An 18,935-nucleotide genomic window follows, 5' to 3' on the forward strand; every position below is an offset into this window, starting at 1 on the left:
GAGGGGTGAAAAGCCCGGGGGGGACGGGGTGGCGAGGTGTCCCCATGGAGCCCGGTCAGTCCTGTCTGGGAGCACCTGACACATTGTCTGTTTTGGAAGACTAAAGCGGGAAAACCTCAGCCTGCGGCTGGCGGTGGCAAGGCCCTCCTGGGGCAGAGCCTACCCACACTCACTCAGGGCTCAGAGCCCCCGGGGTGGCATTGCCTGGGGAACACAGCACCTGCACACAGCCTCCTGGGTGCCCCCGATGGGGCTAGACCCCAGCGACCTCGTGCCCCACCCCCTGCTGCCCTCCGCCTCCTGGAGCTCCTACCCTGGACCTCACGGGCCTCTCTCAGCCACATGGTCAGCTTCGCAGCAGCATCTGAATCTGGAGCGGGGGGCTCCCCCAGCACACCCCCTCCCGTCCTGGCCACCAGGCCCTGTGGGGGGTGCAGGAGAAGGCAGAGGGGCTGTGGGCTGGGAGACAGGGGAGCTGTCCTACTGGGACCCACATCGCTGGGTCTTGGCCCCCGGACTTCTGCTGAGAGAGAAGCCTGTGGCCGGGGTCCATTCATCCTGTGAGCCCCAGGTCTGATGCTTTGTCACCTCCCAGCCAGTCAGGGGAACGCGTCCCCTCCGCAGGAATCCCCAGCGCCCCCAGAGCAGCAGACGTTGGCCACAGCCCCCCACGATTCAGGCAGTACTGGCCTCACCTCCTGCCTGCAACTGGATGGGGAAGCGCTGCCATCAGGCAGGGGGCTTCTGTCCCCTGCATGACCCCAGGGATACCGAGCCGCAGGCGCCTGCCCTGAGCCCTGGGTGCTCCCAGTAACGCGGGGCCCGGCTCAGGCTCCAGCAGCATGTCAACGCGTCTGTGGGACCCTGAAGCCGGTGTGTCACCTCGTGCCACGCCCCCATGTGCCTGACCACCTCTCCCCATGCTCACTCACCTCGGGGTCCCTGAGCTCCTGCCCATGAGCTCAGCCCTTCCCTTCCTCCAGCCCAAACACACCACACAGGCACCGGTGGGTCATGACTTTACTAAAAGCAGCAAGTGACAAGGGGTGAACCTGCCACCCCAAGGGGACCCCAACCCCTGCCTCCGCCCACTCTGGGCCCCAGAGGGACCATGTGTGGAGGCTTCCAGAAAGGGGGGGACACCGAGGGCTGCAGAGTCCACGCAGTCTCCCCGCCTGCCGTCACTCCTGCCGGGCCTCCAGGCTCTCCAGCACCAGCGCTGCCTGGGTCTTGGCTTCCTGCAGGAGGCTGGAGATGCGCCGGCGGGTCTGACAGACACAGGCCCAGGTATCAGTGTGCCCCCCGCCCATGTCCCACCCCCAGGCCCAGGTGTCAGTGTGCCCCCCGCCCATCCCCCACCCCCAGGCCCAGACCCAGGCCTCAGTCAGTCTGCCCCTGCAGCCCACCACCTACCTGCCAGCCCAGGCCCCCTGCCAGCTCCCTGTGCCCTCTGGCCATGCTCCCTGGCCTATCCTCTCTGGGATGACCCCAAGCCCCCGACCTGGGGACTCCCCAACTCCTCACAGGCCTTTCAGCAAGGACGGGAGGGTCCCTCTCTCTGTCCTGACGTGGGAGGACCACCAGGCCCAGGCCCCACCCTCCTAGTTGTCCCGCATTAGCCACTACTGCAGAGGGCTGGGCTGTGGCCTCAAGCCCAGAGTGGATTCTCGCAGCCCGTCTGTTAAGTCAGTCCCCAGTGGTCTCCTTGTGGACAGTGACTTCCCTTAAGACCCAAGCTCAGTCCCAAAAAGGCCTTCACTCTGAGCCATGAGTTTTTCAAGACTGTCACAAAACCAGAGACAGGTGAGTGGTGTCTGAGGCTGCGGAGGGAACGAGGGTCCTCTAATGGGGGGAGGCTTCCTTCGGAGCAAAGAGAATATTCTGGAACATGACAAAGGTGGTGGTCCCACGTCGTGAGTGTGCAAGATGCCCAGCTGTACACTTTAAAATGGAGACTCGCCTACCCTCACAGTCACCTCCACAGCCATTCATGGCAAAACCCTAACAGCTGCTGGAGCTAAGGCCATTTCGTGGGTTGGCCCCTGTTCTCGGAGGGCCCGTGCTGCCAGCACTCAGGGCCTATGCTGGGGGACCCAGCGCTGGGGGGCCCTGCTGGGCAGTTGAGCATGGTAGACAGGCTTGAGCTGGCCAGGGTGCGGCTCCGGTGAGGGCATGGGGGCTCCCCAGTCCCCAGCCAGAGCCCCCCAGAAGGGGAGGTGGAGGTACAGATGACAGCTGCCCCCCCCCCGCCTCCAGCAGCCCCAGGAGGACAGCAGCCCCCGCAGAGGCCAGAGGAATGTCTCATCAGATGGACACGCTCCCCAGAGCCGTACTGCAGAGCCGCAGCCCTGAGGAACGCCCGGGTCCCACCACGGCCCGGCCCCCATGCCTCACCCGCTCACCTGGTCCTTGAACGCGTCGTCAGTGACGTCCTTCAGGTTGATGAGCACGTTGAAATAAGCCCCAAACATGCCCGTCTCCAGGGCCTTGGCCGCCACCTGCAACAGGCGCCAGGAACGGAGCTGGCCGGCCGCACCCCGGACTCACCGCACCCCCTCCGTCCCCCAGGGCCACGGCTGGTGCCCTCACGCCTCATCAGTAGTGCCCCAGGGGTCCCCAGGAGGCACAAGGCCAGCGGAGGCCCCGGCAGGGACGTGCAGAACGGCGGGTTCCAGCCCAGCCCTCCAGACACAGACGACAACCCCAGCCTGACGTCCGCCTCTGAGCGCAGAAAACGGGGTCCTGAGGGAGGTGAGGCCTCCCGGCTTCAGGCCTGGGCTACAGCCCACGTTCCTGGGGTCTCCTCCCGGCTTCCCACGTGCGGGCCACGGGTGGGGAGAGCCGGTGGGAGCACGGGGCCAGGGACAAACCCCGAACGGCAGGAGCCACTTGTGCCCAGGGAAGGAGGGGACCCTTGTCTGGAGCCGCGGGACCAGACCCGGCGCACAGCCGTCCTTCTTGGGAAGCCCCACAGCTGCGGTGTTCCGCACGGGCTGAGAGGTCCCCCGCCCACTCCATGTCCCCGACGCACGGGCTGTGCCCCGGGTGCCGTGTGCACATCTGGGGGCCGGCTTCGGGGTTTTCCGAAGGGCAAGGGGCCATGAGGAGGGAATGCCAGAGAACAAGGGAGCGGGAGGAGGGGTGGCCAGGAGGGCCTGAGGGCGGCGCCTGGTTTCTGAGTTCTGCCTCTGCCACGCGGCAGGCTCAGCGGAAGCCCTTGCTTCCCACTCTTGAAACTCCTCAAACGGGATCAACAAACGGGCTCTGCTGGCTGAGCCTGGCCAAGCCCCCTGGGAAGCGCTCCAGTCCCACGACCCTCCACGCTGCTCCCCCGCAGCAGGAGCCCGACCCCCTCCGCCCCGTACCTGCAGGTCCGACCGGCAGGCCAGGTTCCCACACAGGGCCAGCTCCTGCAGCGCCGGCCACAGCGAGGCCACCGTCTCTGCCAGCGCCAGGGGCACGGCGACCGCCCGCCTCAGCCCCTCCTGCAGGGCAGCCGCACGCCTGAATCCAAGGGGTTGGTGGTCAGGGTGCAGGACACCCAGGGGCCACGTGGACTGCCCCCCCAGCTCCACCCAGACAGACAGAACCGGGGTGGACAACAGGGCCGTCATTCTTCCATCACAAACACACCGCCACAGGGGGGTTAGGTGGCTCCAAGGTCAAGGCCCTGGGCGTCCACCATCCGGCGAGGCGCCTCCCCCCCAGCCACCGCGACACTCACCTGTCCCTTTCCTCAGGTGTGCTCTTGGGCAGCTTTGTTGCTTCCTGCCAGGAGAGATCATAGAACCCGTGGGGTGAGCAGTGGCCATGGCCCGGAGCCACACGGAGAGTCCGGGCAGCATCCACACCCCCACCCCCGGGGTCAGCACTTCTGCAGGGCAGGGGTGCACCTCCGAGCAGCCCTTTGCAGGGGCCACAGTTTCCAGCAGGCTCCAGGAACTGCAGGGGGACGCCCTCAGGGGCCGGGACAGACGACACCACCCTCACGGGGTCTCAGGGTTAGCTGCGTGTCCCCTGTCCCCTCTCACCTGAACCAGCTCAGGCCTCCTCCCGCGAGTGGTCACGCGGGCCCCTACACGCGACGGCCCCCCGGCCACGCGCCTGCGTCTGTCCAGGCCTCTCCCTGACACTCTGAAGCCCCATTCTGCCCATCTGCAGGGGCCCAGGGCCTGGAGGGGGGGGGGGGGATGTGTCCTTTCTGGATTTGGTTAAATGTCAACATGCCTGAGAGCAAGGGAGCCCCGGCCCCGCCTGGAACTTCCCTGATCAGCACCGTAACCACTCCTGCTGGTGGACAAAACCATCCGAGCCTCCCAGGGGCTGCCCGGGCCTCTGCGGCGGCGCCCACTTCCCTCCAGGCCGTCCTCACCACGCGGGGTGTTAGTCCTGTCCCCGTGAGGCCGCCTCAGCCGGGTCTCCAATGCGTGGAGCCGGTCTGGTTTCCGCCGGCCGTCCTTCCACAGTTGCGGCGGCATCCCTCGGACGACGGCCGTCCAGCCACTCTTAGGTTACCCCAAGCTTTGCTTTCCCCCATCTGGAAACCGCTTCTGCCTTTGGCACAAGACGAGGACGCTTCTGTGTTGTTTTCCAGATCTGTACCTTCCTGTTGGCCCGGGAAGGGCAAAGCACTGTGTCCCCTCACGCGTGTCACTGTCCACGGTGCGTCTCCACGTCGTTCTGAACAAGACCTTCGCTGGCCAGCCTTCCCTTCTGATTAGATTTCTGTTTTTCTACTTCCCTCCGGGGGTTTCCTACTTATCCCCCCGTTTCTAATCTGGGGCAGCCAGCCTTCCATGTCCCCTCGATGCCCTCCACGTCCGCCAGTCACCAGAGCATAGGAGTCTGGGAAGCGCTGCGGGAGACACTCAGTAAGCTCAGGCCGGGGAGGCCCCATAAACCACGACACATTCCCCGGGAGGAGCAGGGAGACTCCAGGTTCAAGGACAGAAAACTCAAGGCTGCTCCGTCGGGAACCGGCACGACCCACGTGGGGGGCAGCCAGCCCGAGTCCCGAGTGGAGCCTGGTCCCGGTGCAGCCCAAGCCCCAGGTGGCACCGGCAGTAAGGGAGGTCTGAGAGGGAAGGGAGCCTTGCTCTCCCGGAAGGCACCCAACACCACTGGGCAAAGTGCAAGAGAGGCTCCTGCCATGGTCAGGGAGCAGTGCCACCGGGACCACCAAGACACAGACCGCGGCGCGACTGCCACGTGCATGGCCTGGGGTTCCGGGAAGGAATCCTTCTACGAATCACCCCCACAGGCTGCCCCGTGCACACCCGGTGACAGATGTCAGAGGCGTGCACAGAGCAGCGTCCCCGGTGCTGACGAAGGGGCCCATGTGTCCCGGTAGGGCTGGCCGGGTGCTGCGACCCAGACGTCCACACATCACACACGGTGCGGGACTTACACAAGTTCGACGGAGGGTTTTTGACTTCATGGTGGCGTGAAAGTGACAGGTGTTCAGGAGAACCGGTGCTTGGAACTTGGGATGTGGGTCTTTGCCCAGACTAGCGATGGGCGGTCCTATCCCAAGACTAGGCAGCTGCACGGTCACACTGCTGTTCTGTGGGTCACTCTGGATGTGGTGTTTGGTCAGTACAGAAGCTTTTCAACACTTCCTCATAAGATAGGCCGAGTGCAAGGTGGCTGTGCCCAGCTGTCGCAAACGGAAGTGTTCTCAGCAGCTGAAGGCGGACAAACTGTGATGTGCTGCGTACTGGGTGTCGTAAATGCATATCTGCCTTTCAGTATTTTCAGCTTATGGAGGGTGTATCTGCCGCTACTCCACTGTAAGTCAGGGTAGATCTGTGTGTGTTGTGTCCAGCGCCCATATAGAGAGATCTCTAACAGAACGTCAAGTGACAAGCCCAAGAGGCAACCTAAGGATGCACGTGATGCCATTTGTGCAAGAAGTGAGGAGAAGAAGGCAAATTGGATCTATGTCAATACAATAAACATCTCCAGGCGCACGCCCTCTGTGCCTGTTTGGGGCATGCAGGGGTGCGGCAGGAGGCAGGACCCAGGACCCCTCATCCGCTATCCTCCTGTCCTTGTGAATTTGGAACCACCTGAAGGTTTTGCCTACTTTAAATAGCAAATAAATGAAATTTAAGTCTAAAAACACAAAAGGTGACCAGTCTCTCTACCTCCTACCCAGAGGCCATGGGTTTTAATTTAGTTCCAGGCAAGACGCTGATGGTTCCTGTCTGGATACAGCCTTCCCTTGGGGGTGCACGGCATGCCCTGGAGGTCACCGGTGGTCGTCAGAGCCCTGACTTCCCTTTAGTGAAGTCCAGCCCACGAGGCAGCTCTGCCTGTGGCCTGGGGTGCAGCTGGTGGCCCTGAGCTCACGTGTCTCCCGGAGCCTCCCACCAGAACGGCTCTGGGACACAGACGCACGGCGGGGCTCGGTCCTGGACTCGCGTCAGACGCACGGCGGGGCTCGGTCCTGGACTCGCGTCTCGGCTCCTCCTGAGCTACCCCCTCCCTGTCGCCCACGGCCGGACACGCAGCCTCCCTCTCGGGTGGGAGAGCAGGTTCCGACCTGACCGGCCTGTCGCGTGGAGAGTTCCCAGTTCTCCCCGTGTCCTCTCTTTGTCTGGTGGCTGGAAAGTCTTCTCCAGCCTTTGAGACCGTCAGTCACTGGCGCTCCCCTGAGGGTCTCCGCGGCCGGTCCAGCCGGGGTCGTGAGGTCCGGCCGCCGGCCCAGTGCGGGACTCAGAGGCAGCTGAGGACGGGGCGCCGTCGCTCCCCCCCACCCCACCGGCCGCTGCCCTGGAGGACCGCGCGGGCCCACACCGGGGCGTGGAGGAGCGGGAGGGGGGAGAGCAGCCGCCCGCGCTCCACTCCGTGCAGCCTCCCCTGCTCCCCACGCCCTGTGCCTACCCCGGCGCCCGCCCTCCCGCCCGCGCTCCATGACCCCGGGGGACGCCCCCGCCGTCCGCTGACCCCGTCTCCCCCGCACCCCCGCGGGCTGGCGGGGTCCCTCTGAGCACCCACCAGGTAGGCCTGGAAGGCCCGGGCGTCGACGTCCACCAGCGCGGTCAGCTCGGCCGCGGCCGCGTGCAAGGGCGGGATCAGACGCCGCATGGTCGCGTCCAGGTGCTCGAACTGGCGGCGCCCGTAGGTCATGAGGCCGGCCATGGAGGCCAGCGCGGCGCCCTGGACAGAGAGGAGCCGTGCGTGGGACTCGGGACCCCAGGCCAGGCACCCTCGGGCCGTCCTCGGCTGAGCCGCCCTCGCACTCACCATGGCTGCGCAGGCTGCTGCCACGGAGCCGCCCCCTGGGGCCGCGGAGCGGGCACCCACCTCACGCACAAAGGCACGCAGGGGCTTGTCCGCCAGGCTCTGCCCAGGCCCGCCCTCGGGGACCAGGTACCTGTGGGGAGGGGCCGGCCCAGCGAGGCTCAGGGGGCGTGGGCGGCAGGGCCAGGGGATGGGGCTTCGGGGGACAGGGAGTAGAGGGCGGGGCCCAGGGTCACTACCGCCAGGCAGTGAGGGCAGGGCTGGCTCAGACCCTGGCCCCTGACCCCACGCCTCTTCCCACACGTGCCCTCTCCAACATGGTGGAGGGGACACGGTCCCAGGGTGCAGAGAGGCCACGACCACGCAGAAGCCCCATGATGATACGTGTCTCACTGTGTCCCCCCAACTGGCCCCCAGCCTCGTGGCTGGCACAGACACCCTGGTGTTTGCTGATGAAGAAGTGACCACACAGAAGGCTCTGGGAGGGCGGCAGCAGGTCTCTGGGGAGGGGGGCAGATGCTCACTCGATGATCCGCTCCTTAGGGTTGAAGGGGGACAGAGAGTCCAGGCCCAGCCGGCTCACCACCTGGAAGGAGAGGCTGGTGATGAAGAGCCATGTAGCCCCCCAGCCCCGAGGCAGGCCACTGCACCATGGGGTCCCACCTGAGTCACGGTGGCGTCCCTGCTCTGGTCCCCCGTGTGTGGGGAGCCAAGCCCAGCAGGCCGCACGCCCACCCACCAGGAGCTTGTGAGCGCCCACTTCTGGGAAAGCCCCCAGCCCAGGGCAGGCCGCCCCTCAGACTGCCCCCACATCTTCCCCACAGGGAAACCGACCCAGGGAGAGGAGGTGCCCTCATTCCTTGCCACAGGCGTCCAACAAACAGCACCGCACACTGAGCCCATCTCTGAAAGGGACCTACAAAACTAGCCCCTTGGACAAGATTCCTTATGCTTTGGGGGTCAGTTCTCACAACTCTTAAAGCCCTGGAGCTGCCTGACTGACCTAAACGTAAGATTTGTTCTATGAGGCAAAATGGATTTTACCTAAATTCAAACTAACATTGGAACAATCTCCATTTGAGATTAGAGTTTTTTCCACCAAAATGTGCTCAAAACACTTTACGGAGCTGTGGGCTAGCGGCCTGGTCCAGCACATCCTGCGCCAAGCAGGTTGTTCACAAAACTGGCAAGTGGCAGGTGCTCCTTGACAGAAACAAGCCAGCAGAGTCCCCAGGGGCGGGGGTGGCCCGCAGGTCTCCCCGAGGACACAGAGGTGGGTAAGAGCACCTCCCCAGAGCCCACCAGAGGTCTTCAACAAGCAATAAAGCAAAGCCGTCCTGGCCCAGAAGACCTCAAAAAGACAGACATTGAAACATGAATTTAAATGCCTCGCTAAGTTGGCAGAAAGTAAAAGCGCTTGTTTAAGGCCAGAAATGACCCAAAATGGAACCAGACAGGCCTGCTCACGCTACACTGGGCCCACCCTGGGACATCTGAGAGCCTCTGCCAGCCCCTCATGAGCAGGGAGGTCTCGAGTCCTGAAGGATGAGGCCAGATTGGAGGCTCCTAAAAGGTGACCCCAAGGATGAACTAGGATTTAAAAAAACAAAAACTACTGAAGGATACTTCTCAGTTTCTGCCTTCCCTTTGGCGAAATAGGAAAAACACTTCCTGGGAATTCTAACCACAAGCCACGCTGAGAGGTCCACACAGAACTCTCTACCTGTGCAGTTCCAAAGCTCCAAGCTGAGTCTGGGGGCCCCTGTGTGATCAGGTGCCCGAGACCTAACAGAGGCAAATCCAAACTTAAAATCCAAGTGTCCAAAATTACCACAGATAAAGTTGCAAAGAACATGCACCCACAATCAAAAATCACAAAATCACAAAGAAGCACGTCACTGTGAGAAAGTCAACAGATGTAGCAATTGGCAAAATCAGACCTTCAAAAACTGCACATATCAGAACTATCAGGGAAAGAATATAAAATGACAGGTTAAGAAATACAGGAGAGCATCAAACACATTAAAAAATAATAAATAAATGTGGGAGAGATAAAGGCTTTTTTTTTCAGTATGGTACTGGCACAAAAACAGACGCATAGATCAATGCAACAGAAGAGAGCCCGGAAACGGACCCTCAACTCTATGGTCAACTCATCTTTGACAAAGCAGGAAAGAATGTCCAATGGAAAAGAGTCTCTTCAACAAATGATGTTGGGAAAATTGGACAGCCACATGCAGAAGAATGGCTTTGGACCACTTTCTTACACCACACACAAAAATAGATCCAAAATGGATGAAAGACCTAAATGTGAGACAGGAATCCATCCAAATTGGAGAAGGGGACACAGGCAGCGACCTCTGTGACCTCAGCCACAGCAACTTCTCTCTAGACACGTCTCCAAAGGCAAGGGCAGCACAGGCAGAAATGAGTTATTGGGACTTCCTCAAGATCAAGAGCTTTGGCACAAAGCAAAGGAAACAGTCAATAAAACCAAAAGACAAGTGACAGAATGAGAGAAGATATTTGCAAACGACATAACAGATAAGGGGCTAGTGTCCAACATCTATAAAGAGCTTATCAAACTCAACACTCAAAGAACAAATAATCCAATCAAGAAATGTGCAGAGGACATGAGCAGACATTTCTGCCAAGAAGACATCCAGATGGCCAACAGACACATGAGAAAGTGCTCCACATCACTTGGCATCAGGGAGATACACATCAGAACCACAGTGAGATCCCACCTCACACGGGTCAGAATGGCTAAATTCAACACGTCAGGAAACAACAGATGCTGGCGAGGATGCGGAGAAAGGGGAACCTCCTGCACAGTTGGTGGGAACGCAAGCTGGTGCCGCCGCTCTGGAAAACAGCACGGAGGGTCCTCGGGAAGTTGAGAATAGAGCTGCCCTAGGACCAGCAATCGCACTACTGGGTATTTACCCCAAAGATACAGATGGAGTGACCCAAAGGGACATCTGCCCCCCAGTGTTCACAGCAGCGACGCCCACAACAGCCGGACTGCGGGAAGAGCCCGGACGTCCGTCGGCAGATGCACGGACAGAGAAGACGGGGTTCGTCTACACGACGGAATGTGACTCGGCCATCAGAAAGGGAGACGTCCTGCGCTTGGCATCGGCGTGGATGGAACCGGAGGGGACTGTGCTGAGCGAAGTCGGTCCGTCAGAGAAAGACAATTATAGGATCTCACTCATATGTGGGATTTAAGAAACAAAGCAGATGGACACAGGGAAGGGAACCTCTCTGGTTAGAGAGAGAGACAAACCGTGAGAGACACTTAACTCCAGGAAACAAACTGAGGGTTGTTGGAGGGCGGGGGGTGGGAGATGGGGAAACGGGGGGGGGGGGGCATTCAGGAGGGCACGTGATGGAAAGAGCACTGACGAATCACTGAATTCTACCCCAGCAACTATTAATACATATATGTTAACTAAACTGAATTTAAATAAATAATTATTTAAAAATACATATCTGTAAAGGCAATGCATTGAAACTAGTCAAGGCATTTTTTAAAATTCGTAACATAAATAAAAACATGCATTGCTTAATACTTGTACACGTTACTTGTTAAACTTTGTGAATAAATTGTGTTTCCTGAGGGGGAAAATGAAAGCATTTTCTTTAAAAAAAAGGGTCAAGTTAGAAAACCGTTACTGGCTGCTAAAACATATGGCTGGAATGTCCAGAGAAACAGGGCGTCTGCATATCTTCCAGGACGGTCCCCAGAGCACTCGCTACAAAAGGAAAAGCTGCAGGAGTAACAGCATCTTGAACCAAGGACCTGGCAGCAGGGAGAGGACCGGCCTGACATGGGCTCTGAGGACGGCACATCCCACTTCCTCCCGCCCCCCCCAGGAGCCCACAAGCCCAGAAGTCGTCCGACCTGCGCAAAGCCACTTCCTTTCCTTTTAAACTACTTCAAGGTCATTGAAGGGCAAGGGCAGAGGGAGCTGCTCGCAGCTAAAGGCAGCAGAAGTCAAGGCAACGAAAGATTGCCGTGGGGTTGGGCCCCGGGCGAGAGGATAAGTAGCTCCGTGGGGGTGAGGGAGACACGGGCGAGATTTGGTTCTGGTCTGCAGATTAGACGGCAGAACTGTACTGATGCTGAATTTCCTGATCTTGATTATTGTACTGGGGTTGTGCAAGAGGAATGTCCTTGTTCTTAAGAAATAAAACCTGGACAATTGGAGGTAAAATGGTACAATGCCTTTAACCACTCTGAAGTGGTCCAAAAAAATACATGACAATGTGTGGTTACAGAGAGAATGAGACAGTGAACGGGGGGATGCAAACCAGTGGACAGTGGGGAGCTCGTGAGGGGGCTCCCGGCACCGTTCCAGACCCCGGTACTGCTCCTACACCTTTGCCGCAAGCAGAGAATTACAGCAACATACAAAATTCACACAAAATTTTGTAACAGCTAGAAGGAGAACAGACCTGGCCGTGAACCGTATCAGCAGCTTAGAAGTGAGGCTGGAGAAAACCACAGTGAGTGTCGGGGAAGAAGTTACTGGACTCCGAGGACACAGAAGGAGTCCTTCAGGAATCAGGGAGTAAAACAAGTCCCTGGAGATTGGGGAGATAACCAGGCAGACTTAGACCTCTTACAGGTCATTTGATTCCAGAAGATGGTAAAGATGTGTTTGCAGGAGTGCTTGGGGGGCTCAGTCAGTTAAGCCTCTACCTTCGGCTCAGGTCATGATCCCGGAGTCCTGGGATCGAGCCCCGCATCGGGCTCTCTGCTAGGCGGGAAGCCTGCTTCTCCCTCTCTCTCTCTTCTAGCCTCTCTGCCTTCTTGTGATCTCTCTCTCTGCCAAATAAATAAATAAATTTTTTCTTTTAATCTGCTTGACGGTGAGGTTCAGGCAACATACAGGTAGGAACAGAGATGACCTCGACTGTGTACAGAGCTAAGGCTCCATGTCTGTGGGTATTTAAGACATGTGGGACATTCACAGAAGGTAAATGTCGTACAACTGACCTCGTGAAAATAGTGACACAACAACGTAAGTCTAGAGCAGAGACGATGACCTCTCACAGGACTGCACTGATAACCTCGTCTGTCTTCCCCAGGAGACAACAGACACTGTCGACGTTCATAAGGAGCAAAAGGATTGAAGTATGCCATTTAAACTTCATAATTTAACCTCCTAGAACTAATAAATGAATTCGGCAAGGACGCAGCACACGAAGTCAGCCCACAGAAGTCCACGCATTTCCATGCGCTAAGGACAGTTCTCTGAAAAGGAATTGCAGAAAGCACTGCATTTACAGTAGCGTCGGGAAGAGTGAAATAGTTGGGCCTTCATTAACTTAACCAAGGAGGTAAAAGACTTGTACAATAAAATCTACAAAACATTGCTGAAATAAATTAAAGAAAATGTAAATAAACAGAAAACCCATGCTCATGGATTGAAACACTTCCTCTGTTAAGACGGCTCCCCAAAGCGATGCACAGAATCAGTGCAGTCCTTCTCAGAGCCCTAATGGAGTTCTTGGCAGGCACAGAAAAACCCATCCTGGGCTATGACGGCTACATAACATTATGACATACTTAATATCAACAACTGCATGCCTAAAAGATGGTTAAGATGCCAATTGTGTATTTTACTACAAAAGAAAAAAATTGAAAAAAAAATTTAACCACCAAAAGAGCTGCCCATCCCCACTAAAAAAAAAAAAAAAAAAAAAAAAAAAAAAGAAGAAGAAGAAGAAGAAAGAAAAGAAAAGAAAAATCAGGAAATAGAAAAGAAAGAAAATATGTAAGTCGATGCTAAGTAGGGTTATTTTCTCATTTCCGTAGCAGGCTGTCAGTGCACTGACAAAAACTGATAGATTAAATTATATATTTGAAAATTCGGGTGAATTTTTTTAAAAAAATTTAAAACCAATAAATCAAAAACAGGAGTAAGTATATTACGTTCTTTTTTTTTTTTTTTAAAGATTTTATTTATTTATTTGTCAGAGAGAGGAGCGAGAGTGAGCACAAGCAGACAGAAAGGTAGGCAGAGGCAGAGGGAGAAGCAGGCTCCTGGCTGAGCAAGGAGCCTGATGTGGGACTCGATCCCAGGACGCTAGGATCATGACCTGAGCCGAAGGCAGCCGCTTAACCAGCTGAGCCACCCAGGCGTCCCAGTATATTACGTTCTTAAGCTGGAGACTAACCACGCGCGACAGCGTGGAGGCCGAGAAGCACAGATGTGTTTGCTGAATCAGGAGACACAAACCCAAGCACCAAACACTTTCAGAGAAATCCATCCCGAGCGCGTTGGGGAGGAATGCCAGCTAAAGTTGGGACAATGGCACCAGCTTCTAAATAACCCGTCACTGTCCGCGGACGGACCCACACAGCAGCATCCCAGAGTGGGCACGGGGCGGCCGCGGGAGTCAGGCACACCCCCCGCCTCCAGCACAGACACCAGAAGGTCCGGGGGCAGGTGGCATGCGTCCCCTCCAAGGAGCTTTGGCAAGACCGAACATCTTCTAGAGGATGGAGAAAGCTGCCACCATTCCCCTTACGGTAAGAGCGCGATGTCATCTAAGCACCGACACTAAGAGGAGGAGGAGTGGGGCCCAGCCGGCAGACAGGGTGCTCCAGGCCTGCCCCCAGAGCCTCGGGCTTGCTTCCGTCTCCCCACTGGCCCCCACCGGGAGCCCCGCTCACCAGCCTGATGCGGTGCTCCTCCTCCAGGAGGAAGAGGTTCTCCTTCTCGCAGTAGAAGGCAGCAGCATCCAGGAGGGCCTTCAAAGGCACCAAGCCCACCAGCTGGGAGCCCACCACCGGAAGGCTCAGCTCCTGCAGGGGTCCAGTGACATCCGTGTCTGCGGGAGCTGGACTTCAGATGCCCTGAAGGGTGTCCTGGGGACCCGCCCTGCTCACCTGGAGGGACTTCACCCCAGCTGGCAGGGACACCCACTCTGCTCCCCTGCAGAGGGACCCCCGCAGCCAGCAGGGGATGCATGTCCTGCTCACCTGGGCTTCTCTGCAGGTCTCCTCGTAGACGGTATGCAGTGCTGTGACCTCAAAGTCCAAGAGATTTGTGGACACTTGGGCCACGTTCTTCTCATCCAGGTACCAGCCAATGCCCTGAACCTTTTTCAGGCGTCCTGGCTACAAAGGAAAAGTCTTCCTCAGCTCGGGCCCTGCCCAGCCCCTCCTGCCGCCTGCATGGAACCCACATGCACCCTGCCCCCCAAAGCTGGCTGCACAGGTCCCTCCCCGCACAGACGCCATGGCCCGCGGGTCCTGCAGTGCTGCCCAGCCGGCCGACTGGGGGCCCTCCTCACGCTCCAGAGTTGTCTTCCGTGCCAGCTGGGGGGAGACCCGCCCACCACAGGGAAACTGAGGCCCCCGCACAGGCACAGGCCAGCATCTCGCCCCCACCATGCCCTGGGAGCCTGCCTGGGCCACCCCCTCCTTCCCATAAACTCCTGGGCTCGGTCCCTGCCTTTCCTCCCTCAACCCAGGGGCTGGCTTTCTGCTCCTCACTCCTGGGGCTGGCGCAGCCCACCTGAGCAGGGACCTCCCGCCCTTGAACTCCGCAGGAACAACAAGAAGCCTCTGGGTTCTCCCTCCTTGTAGGTCGCGCTTACACACCACTGCCCGTGCTGCCAGGAAGCCAGGCTCCTGGGGCCTCAGCTGTCTGGCAGGACCCAGGTCCCTGGGGTGGGCAGGGGAGTGCAGGGGGGCGCTGACAGGCAAGACGTCACCCTCCACCTCCTTCACCAGGTGTCCCTGGGTCTGTGTGTCCAAATCACACTTTCTGCAAGACCAGTGCTCAAAGTAGGGGACAGCCCGTGGTGGGTCAGGGCCCCGGGCCCCCGGCGGTTGGGGGACCCTGGAGTTCCTGGGGGCACCTGGGGCTCAGCAGCCGTTTTCCTATTAGAATGGGAATACCACAGTATTCCACCCGTAGTTCCAGCCACGCCTCCTGCCGTGGACATGCCCCCTCGAACGCCGGAGCCCCCCCTCCTCACCCACTCGTCACGGGCCTCAGGCTGGGCTGGCCAGCAGGTCCACACCAGGGCTCTGTCCCGGGAGCCCCTCAGCTTCCTCGGGACGCAGGCTGCTCACCTTGTCGTTCCCACGGCCCTGCTCCCGAAGGTTGAGGGCGATGCGGTGGGCCTGCTCCTTGGTGCTGAGCAGGTTGATGTTGAACGCAATGAGGAACTTCCGCGCCCCCGTGACAGTGGCCCCCCAGCTGGGGACGAAAGAGCTGGGGCCGAAGTCGGGTGCCCATTCGGCCTGCTTGAGCTGTGGGGAGACTCGGCCTAGGCTGCGGTGTCCCCCGCAGGAGGGACGCCCCGCCCAGGTCAGGAGAGGAGGGGGCGCCCCCCCTTCCCGGGTCTAGCCCTGCCCCCGCCCACCCTGGTGAGGAGATGCGCACCTTCTCAGGGAGGGCCTCATACTCCCCAGCCCGGATGGCCGGCAGGGTCCGGCGACTGGCTGTCCGCGCCGCCTCCCCGTACAGGTACACTGCAAGGGGTCTGGCCAGTCAGGGTCCCCACCAGCGGGCTGCCCAGAACCCCCACTCCCGGCGGAAAGACGAGGCAGCCGCTCCTGCCAGCTCCAGCCTGGGCAGCCACCCTCCCCCCCATCAGGTCCATGGGATGGGGGCGGGTGGTCACAGCTGGACACTCCTCTGCCCACCCAGGGGCAGGGCAGGGCCCCCCACCGCTCCCCTGCCCAGATGTCCCCCAAAAAGAGATCACCGAGATTTTAAGAGTTAGAAGTAGATGTTTGCGACGGAGGCATGTCACTCTCTTTCTAAAGAGTATTTTCATTGTTCGATAAATAGGACCCCAAATTAAGAAGCACAGAGAGAAGAAAACAAAACTCACCACCAACTCCCAGTGTCCCCCCAACAACGGTGACAGCGTAGGGGACACTGGCCTGTAACCGCAGGGGTGGGGTTTGGGCCGGTCTGCCCGAGCCCGGGCCCCGCGAGTGTAGACCCTGCGCTGCGCACACACCTTGTCCCCCGCTTGTCTCCGTTTGTGTCAGGTTAATAATTTCCCGATTCGGTTAATTCCCCGAAGGGAGCTCAGTCCACTAGGAAGCAGGGACTCGGCTTCGCGCGGCACCTGGGCCTCCCCCGCGGCCGGGAACACCGCACACCGGGCCCGCCCTTTGCAGAAAACCCGCGGGCGCCGCCGGGCGGTGAGGGGGAGCCCCTGCCACGGCGGGGTTCCCTTTCAGGCTCTCACCTGGCACAGCCAGCTCCTCCGCCAGCCGCTGGCCGAAGGCCTGGGCACAGAGCACACAGTCGTCCATGCTGACGCCTCTCACAGGGACAAAGGGGCATACGTCCAGGGCGCCCATCCGAGGGTGCTCCCCTGCACGGAATGGGGGCTGAGGAAGGCTGGCCGGGAGCCGGGGGCCCCGGGCATGGGATCGGGGGGCTCGTGGACCCTGGCTCCCTGCCCCCAACCTGCCATCCATGCCCATAGCCGGCTGGTCCCGCTGACCCCAGGGCCCGGGGGGGGGAGCAGCCACCAAGCACTTCGGCCTCAGTGGAAAGCCCCGTCTCCCCTCAGAGCCATGCAGCCCTGGTCAGCGCGGCCGAGCTGAGAGGCCGGTGCGACCGCCTCCCGTCACCTCCCTCCCCCGCAGCCTCCCGAGCGTCCTCCTCACACGCTGACCCTCCCCCGCCCCGGGAGCTCTGGCTCGGACACGGGCTTTCTGACCCCCACAGGGGCCTGACCTCCCCCGCCCCCAGCGGCCAGAGCCCCTGCCCTTTGGCCTGTCCACCGACCTTTGACCCCACCTGCCGCAGCAGAAGTGTTTGGTTCTGCAGCTGCGGACAGGCCGGACTCGGAGTCTTGCTCCCTGACCCCCCGGCCCCCCAGGCCCGTGCGGGATGGCTGAGCCTCACTGCCAGTCGCTCCTGGGCACCCCGAAACACGGAGGGGGGCTCCACGGACCTTAGCCTGGCCCCATGACCCTGTGGGTGCGCCTGACCGGCAGGGTCTCCAGGGTCCTCCAGGGCAGGCTCACGGCCGGGCCCCACACCCCATGCGGAGGAACCTCACCTCTGTGCTCGCTCATGTCAATGAGCCGGAAGGCCGCCCGGGCAGCATTGAGGGCGCCCTCCACCACGTCCTCAGGTGACCCCACGAACGTGTAGACAGTGCGATTGGTGGAGGGGCCGGCGTCCACATCCAGCAGCACGCAGCCCGGGGTCTGCGCCACGGCGCGGGAGATGGCATCAATCACCTGCGGATGAACGCCCGACCCAGTGCCTCAGTTTCCCCACGGAAGGAGGAGCAGGAGCTTCAGGCGTGGCCGTGCCTCTCCTGCCGTCCCCAACCTCCGCCCAGACGTGGGCCTCAGGAGCTGGTGCTGAGCATCTGGGAAACCCTCCAAGAGCACAAGCCCAGGGAGGCCCTGCACTGAGCTATGCTCAAGAAAAGGGAAGCAGGCGGCACCGTCCGGGAGAAACTGAGGCAGGGATCGGAAGCTGGGTGGAGGGGCTGCTGGTGCTCCACGAAGGCAACCCGTAGGCCACAGTCACAGAGGGTCAGCGCCCTGGCCCCCCAAGTGGGCCCCAATGGTAGCAGCTGCACTAGGGGAGGGGCACAAAAGGCCCAGAACCTTCTGAGGTGGCCGGACAGCCCCGTGGTTGGGAGCAGGGGCTCCGTGGCCCTCGGTGGCCTGCACCAGCTCCATAGGCCTCAGCATCCTCCGAGATAATGGAGAGAATAGCAGAGCCCACCCGATAAGTTTGGGGTTCAACAGCCCTGTGACCCAGCCCCATGGCCAGGACCCCTGCCCAAATGTGCACCCCACAGTCTCTTCCTCACCCCTGCTCAGCCGCTCTGAGCCCCTGCGCTCTTGGGGCTCCTCCCCGTGGGCCGACCACAGGAGGCAGTTCATTCCAGAGAAGAGACCCCCCCAACCCCAGGCCAAGCACACCCCTTCCTCCTCGCCCCAAGCCCTGTGCCCAGCTGCCCCTGCACTCACCTCCTGGTTGTTCCCCTCTGAGAAGTTGGGGACACATTCCACCAGCTGCGACATGGTCTGGGCCTGGATCCTGGAGCTCCTCTCCCAGGGCGGACACAGGGGAGGAGGGGCACTGCCCACCGGCGCCTTTATCCACCCTCCGGGCCCTCCCACCGGCTGGGCTGCTGATTAACCACCGGTCACGGCAAGGAGGGACCGGCCCCTGTCCCCGTGCAAACACGAGCAGAATAGGGAGCGCGCCGGGCCCCTGTGAGCCAGACCATGGAGGCGGGGGGACCTTCCCACCTGGCTGGGGCCGGCTCCCTTGAAAGCAGCACAGGAGATCAGGACCCTCGGTGGGAGGGGGTCGGGGGACGTCCTCCGGGGTGGAAGACTCAGGTCAGCCCAGGCTCCAATCCCAGGTGACTCAGGGCCTGCTGGTGGTTCTTCCTATGACCCTCCAAGTGACCCTGAAGTGACTCTCCTTGTCACCCTCCAGGGACCCTCCATGTGCCCCTCCAGTGACCTCCTAAGTGACCCGCTGCATCTCTCCATGTCAGCTTGTGAGCTAGAAGTGGCAGGAAGATGAACGCAGTCAGGTGTGAGGCCCGCAGGGGACGCGGCTCTGGGCAGAGGTCAGCTCGCCTCAGTCAGGCAGGAGAGTGGGGGAGGGTTGAATCTGTGCTGCGCGTGGCTGGCCCTGCAGGGTGAGTGGTCTCCCAGC

At 60.2% G+C, this 18,935-nt stretch overlaps 1 protein-coding gene across 2 annotated transcripts; it reads right to left on the reverse strand.

Moving 5' to 3' along the window:
• Nucleotides 1-1,003: 1,003 nt before the first annotated feature.
• FTCD (formimidoyltransferase cyclodeaminase) lies at nucleotides 1,004-18,340 on the reverse strand. 2 transcript variants are annotated; one of them, XM_059164978.1, is made up of 14 exons: nucleotides 18,233-18,340; nucleotides 17,302-17,485; nucleotides 16,477-16,605; nucleotides 15,657-15,745; nucleotides 15,344-15,523; nucleotides 14,243-14,380; nucleotides 13,934-14,065; nucleotides 7,770-7,831; nucleotides 7,249-7,378; nucleotides 7,000-7,161; nucleotides 3,725-3,768; nucleotides 3,366-3,504; nucleotides 2,403-2,498; nucleotides 1,004-1,248 (listed from the first exon to the last, which is right to left on the reverse strand). In XM_059164978.1, exons 1-14 carry the CDS (start codon nucleotides 18,284-18,286, stop codon nucleotides 1,024-1,026), a joined length of 1,764 nt encoding a protein of 587 aa, XP_059020961.1. In that variant the 5' UTR covers nucleotides 18,287-18,340; the 3' UTR covers nucleotides 1,004-1,023. The 2 variants fall into 2 exon arrangements, with proteins under 2 accessions (XP_059020961.1, XP_059020960.1); XM_059164977.1 differs by having other exon boundaries at nucleotides 1,004-1,268.
• Nucleotides 18,341-18,935: the final 595 nt, after the last annotated feature.

Source organism: Mustela lutreola, chromosome 2, assembly GCF_030435805.1.
Source record: "Mustela lutreola isolate mMusLut2 chromosome 2, mMusLut2.pri, whole genome shotgun sequence".
Classification (NCBI taxonomy): domain Eukaryota; kingdom Metazoa; phylum Chordata; class Mammalia; order Carnivora; family Mustelidae; genus Mustela; species Mustela lutreola.

Coding starts and splice junctions, on each gene's coding strand:
- FTCD (XM_059164978.1), bottom strand. CDS start 18,286: ATGTCGCAGCTGGTGGAATGTGTCCCCAACTTCTCAGAGGGGAACAAC. Junction 17,486..18,232: donor CAGAGGGGAACAACCAGGAG/GTGAGTGCAGGG, acceptor GTTCATCCGCAG/GTGATTGATGCCATCTCCCG. Junction 3,505..3,724: donor ACACCTGAGGAAAGGGACAG/GTGAGTGTCGCG, acceptor CCTTGGATTCAG/GCGTGCGGCTGCCCTGCAGG.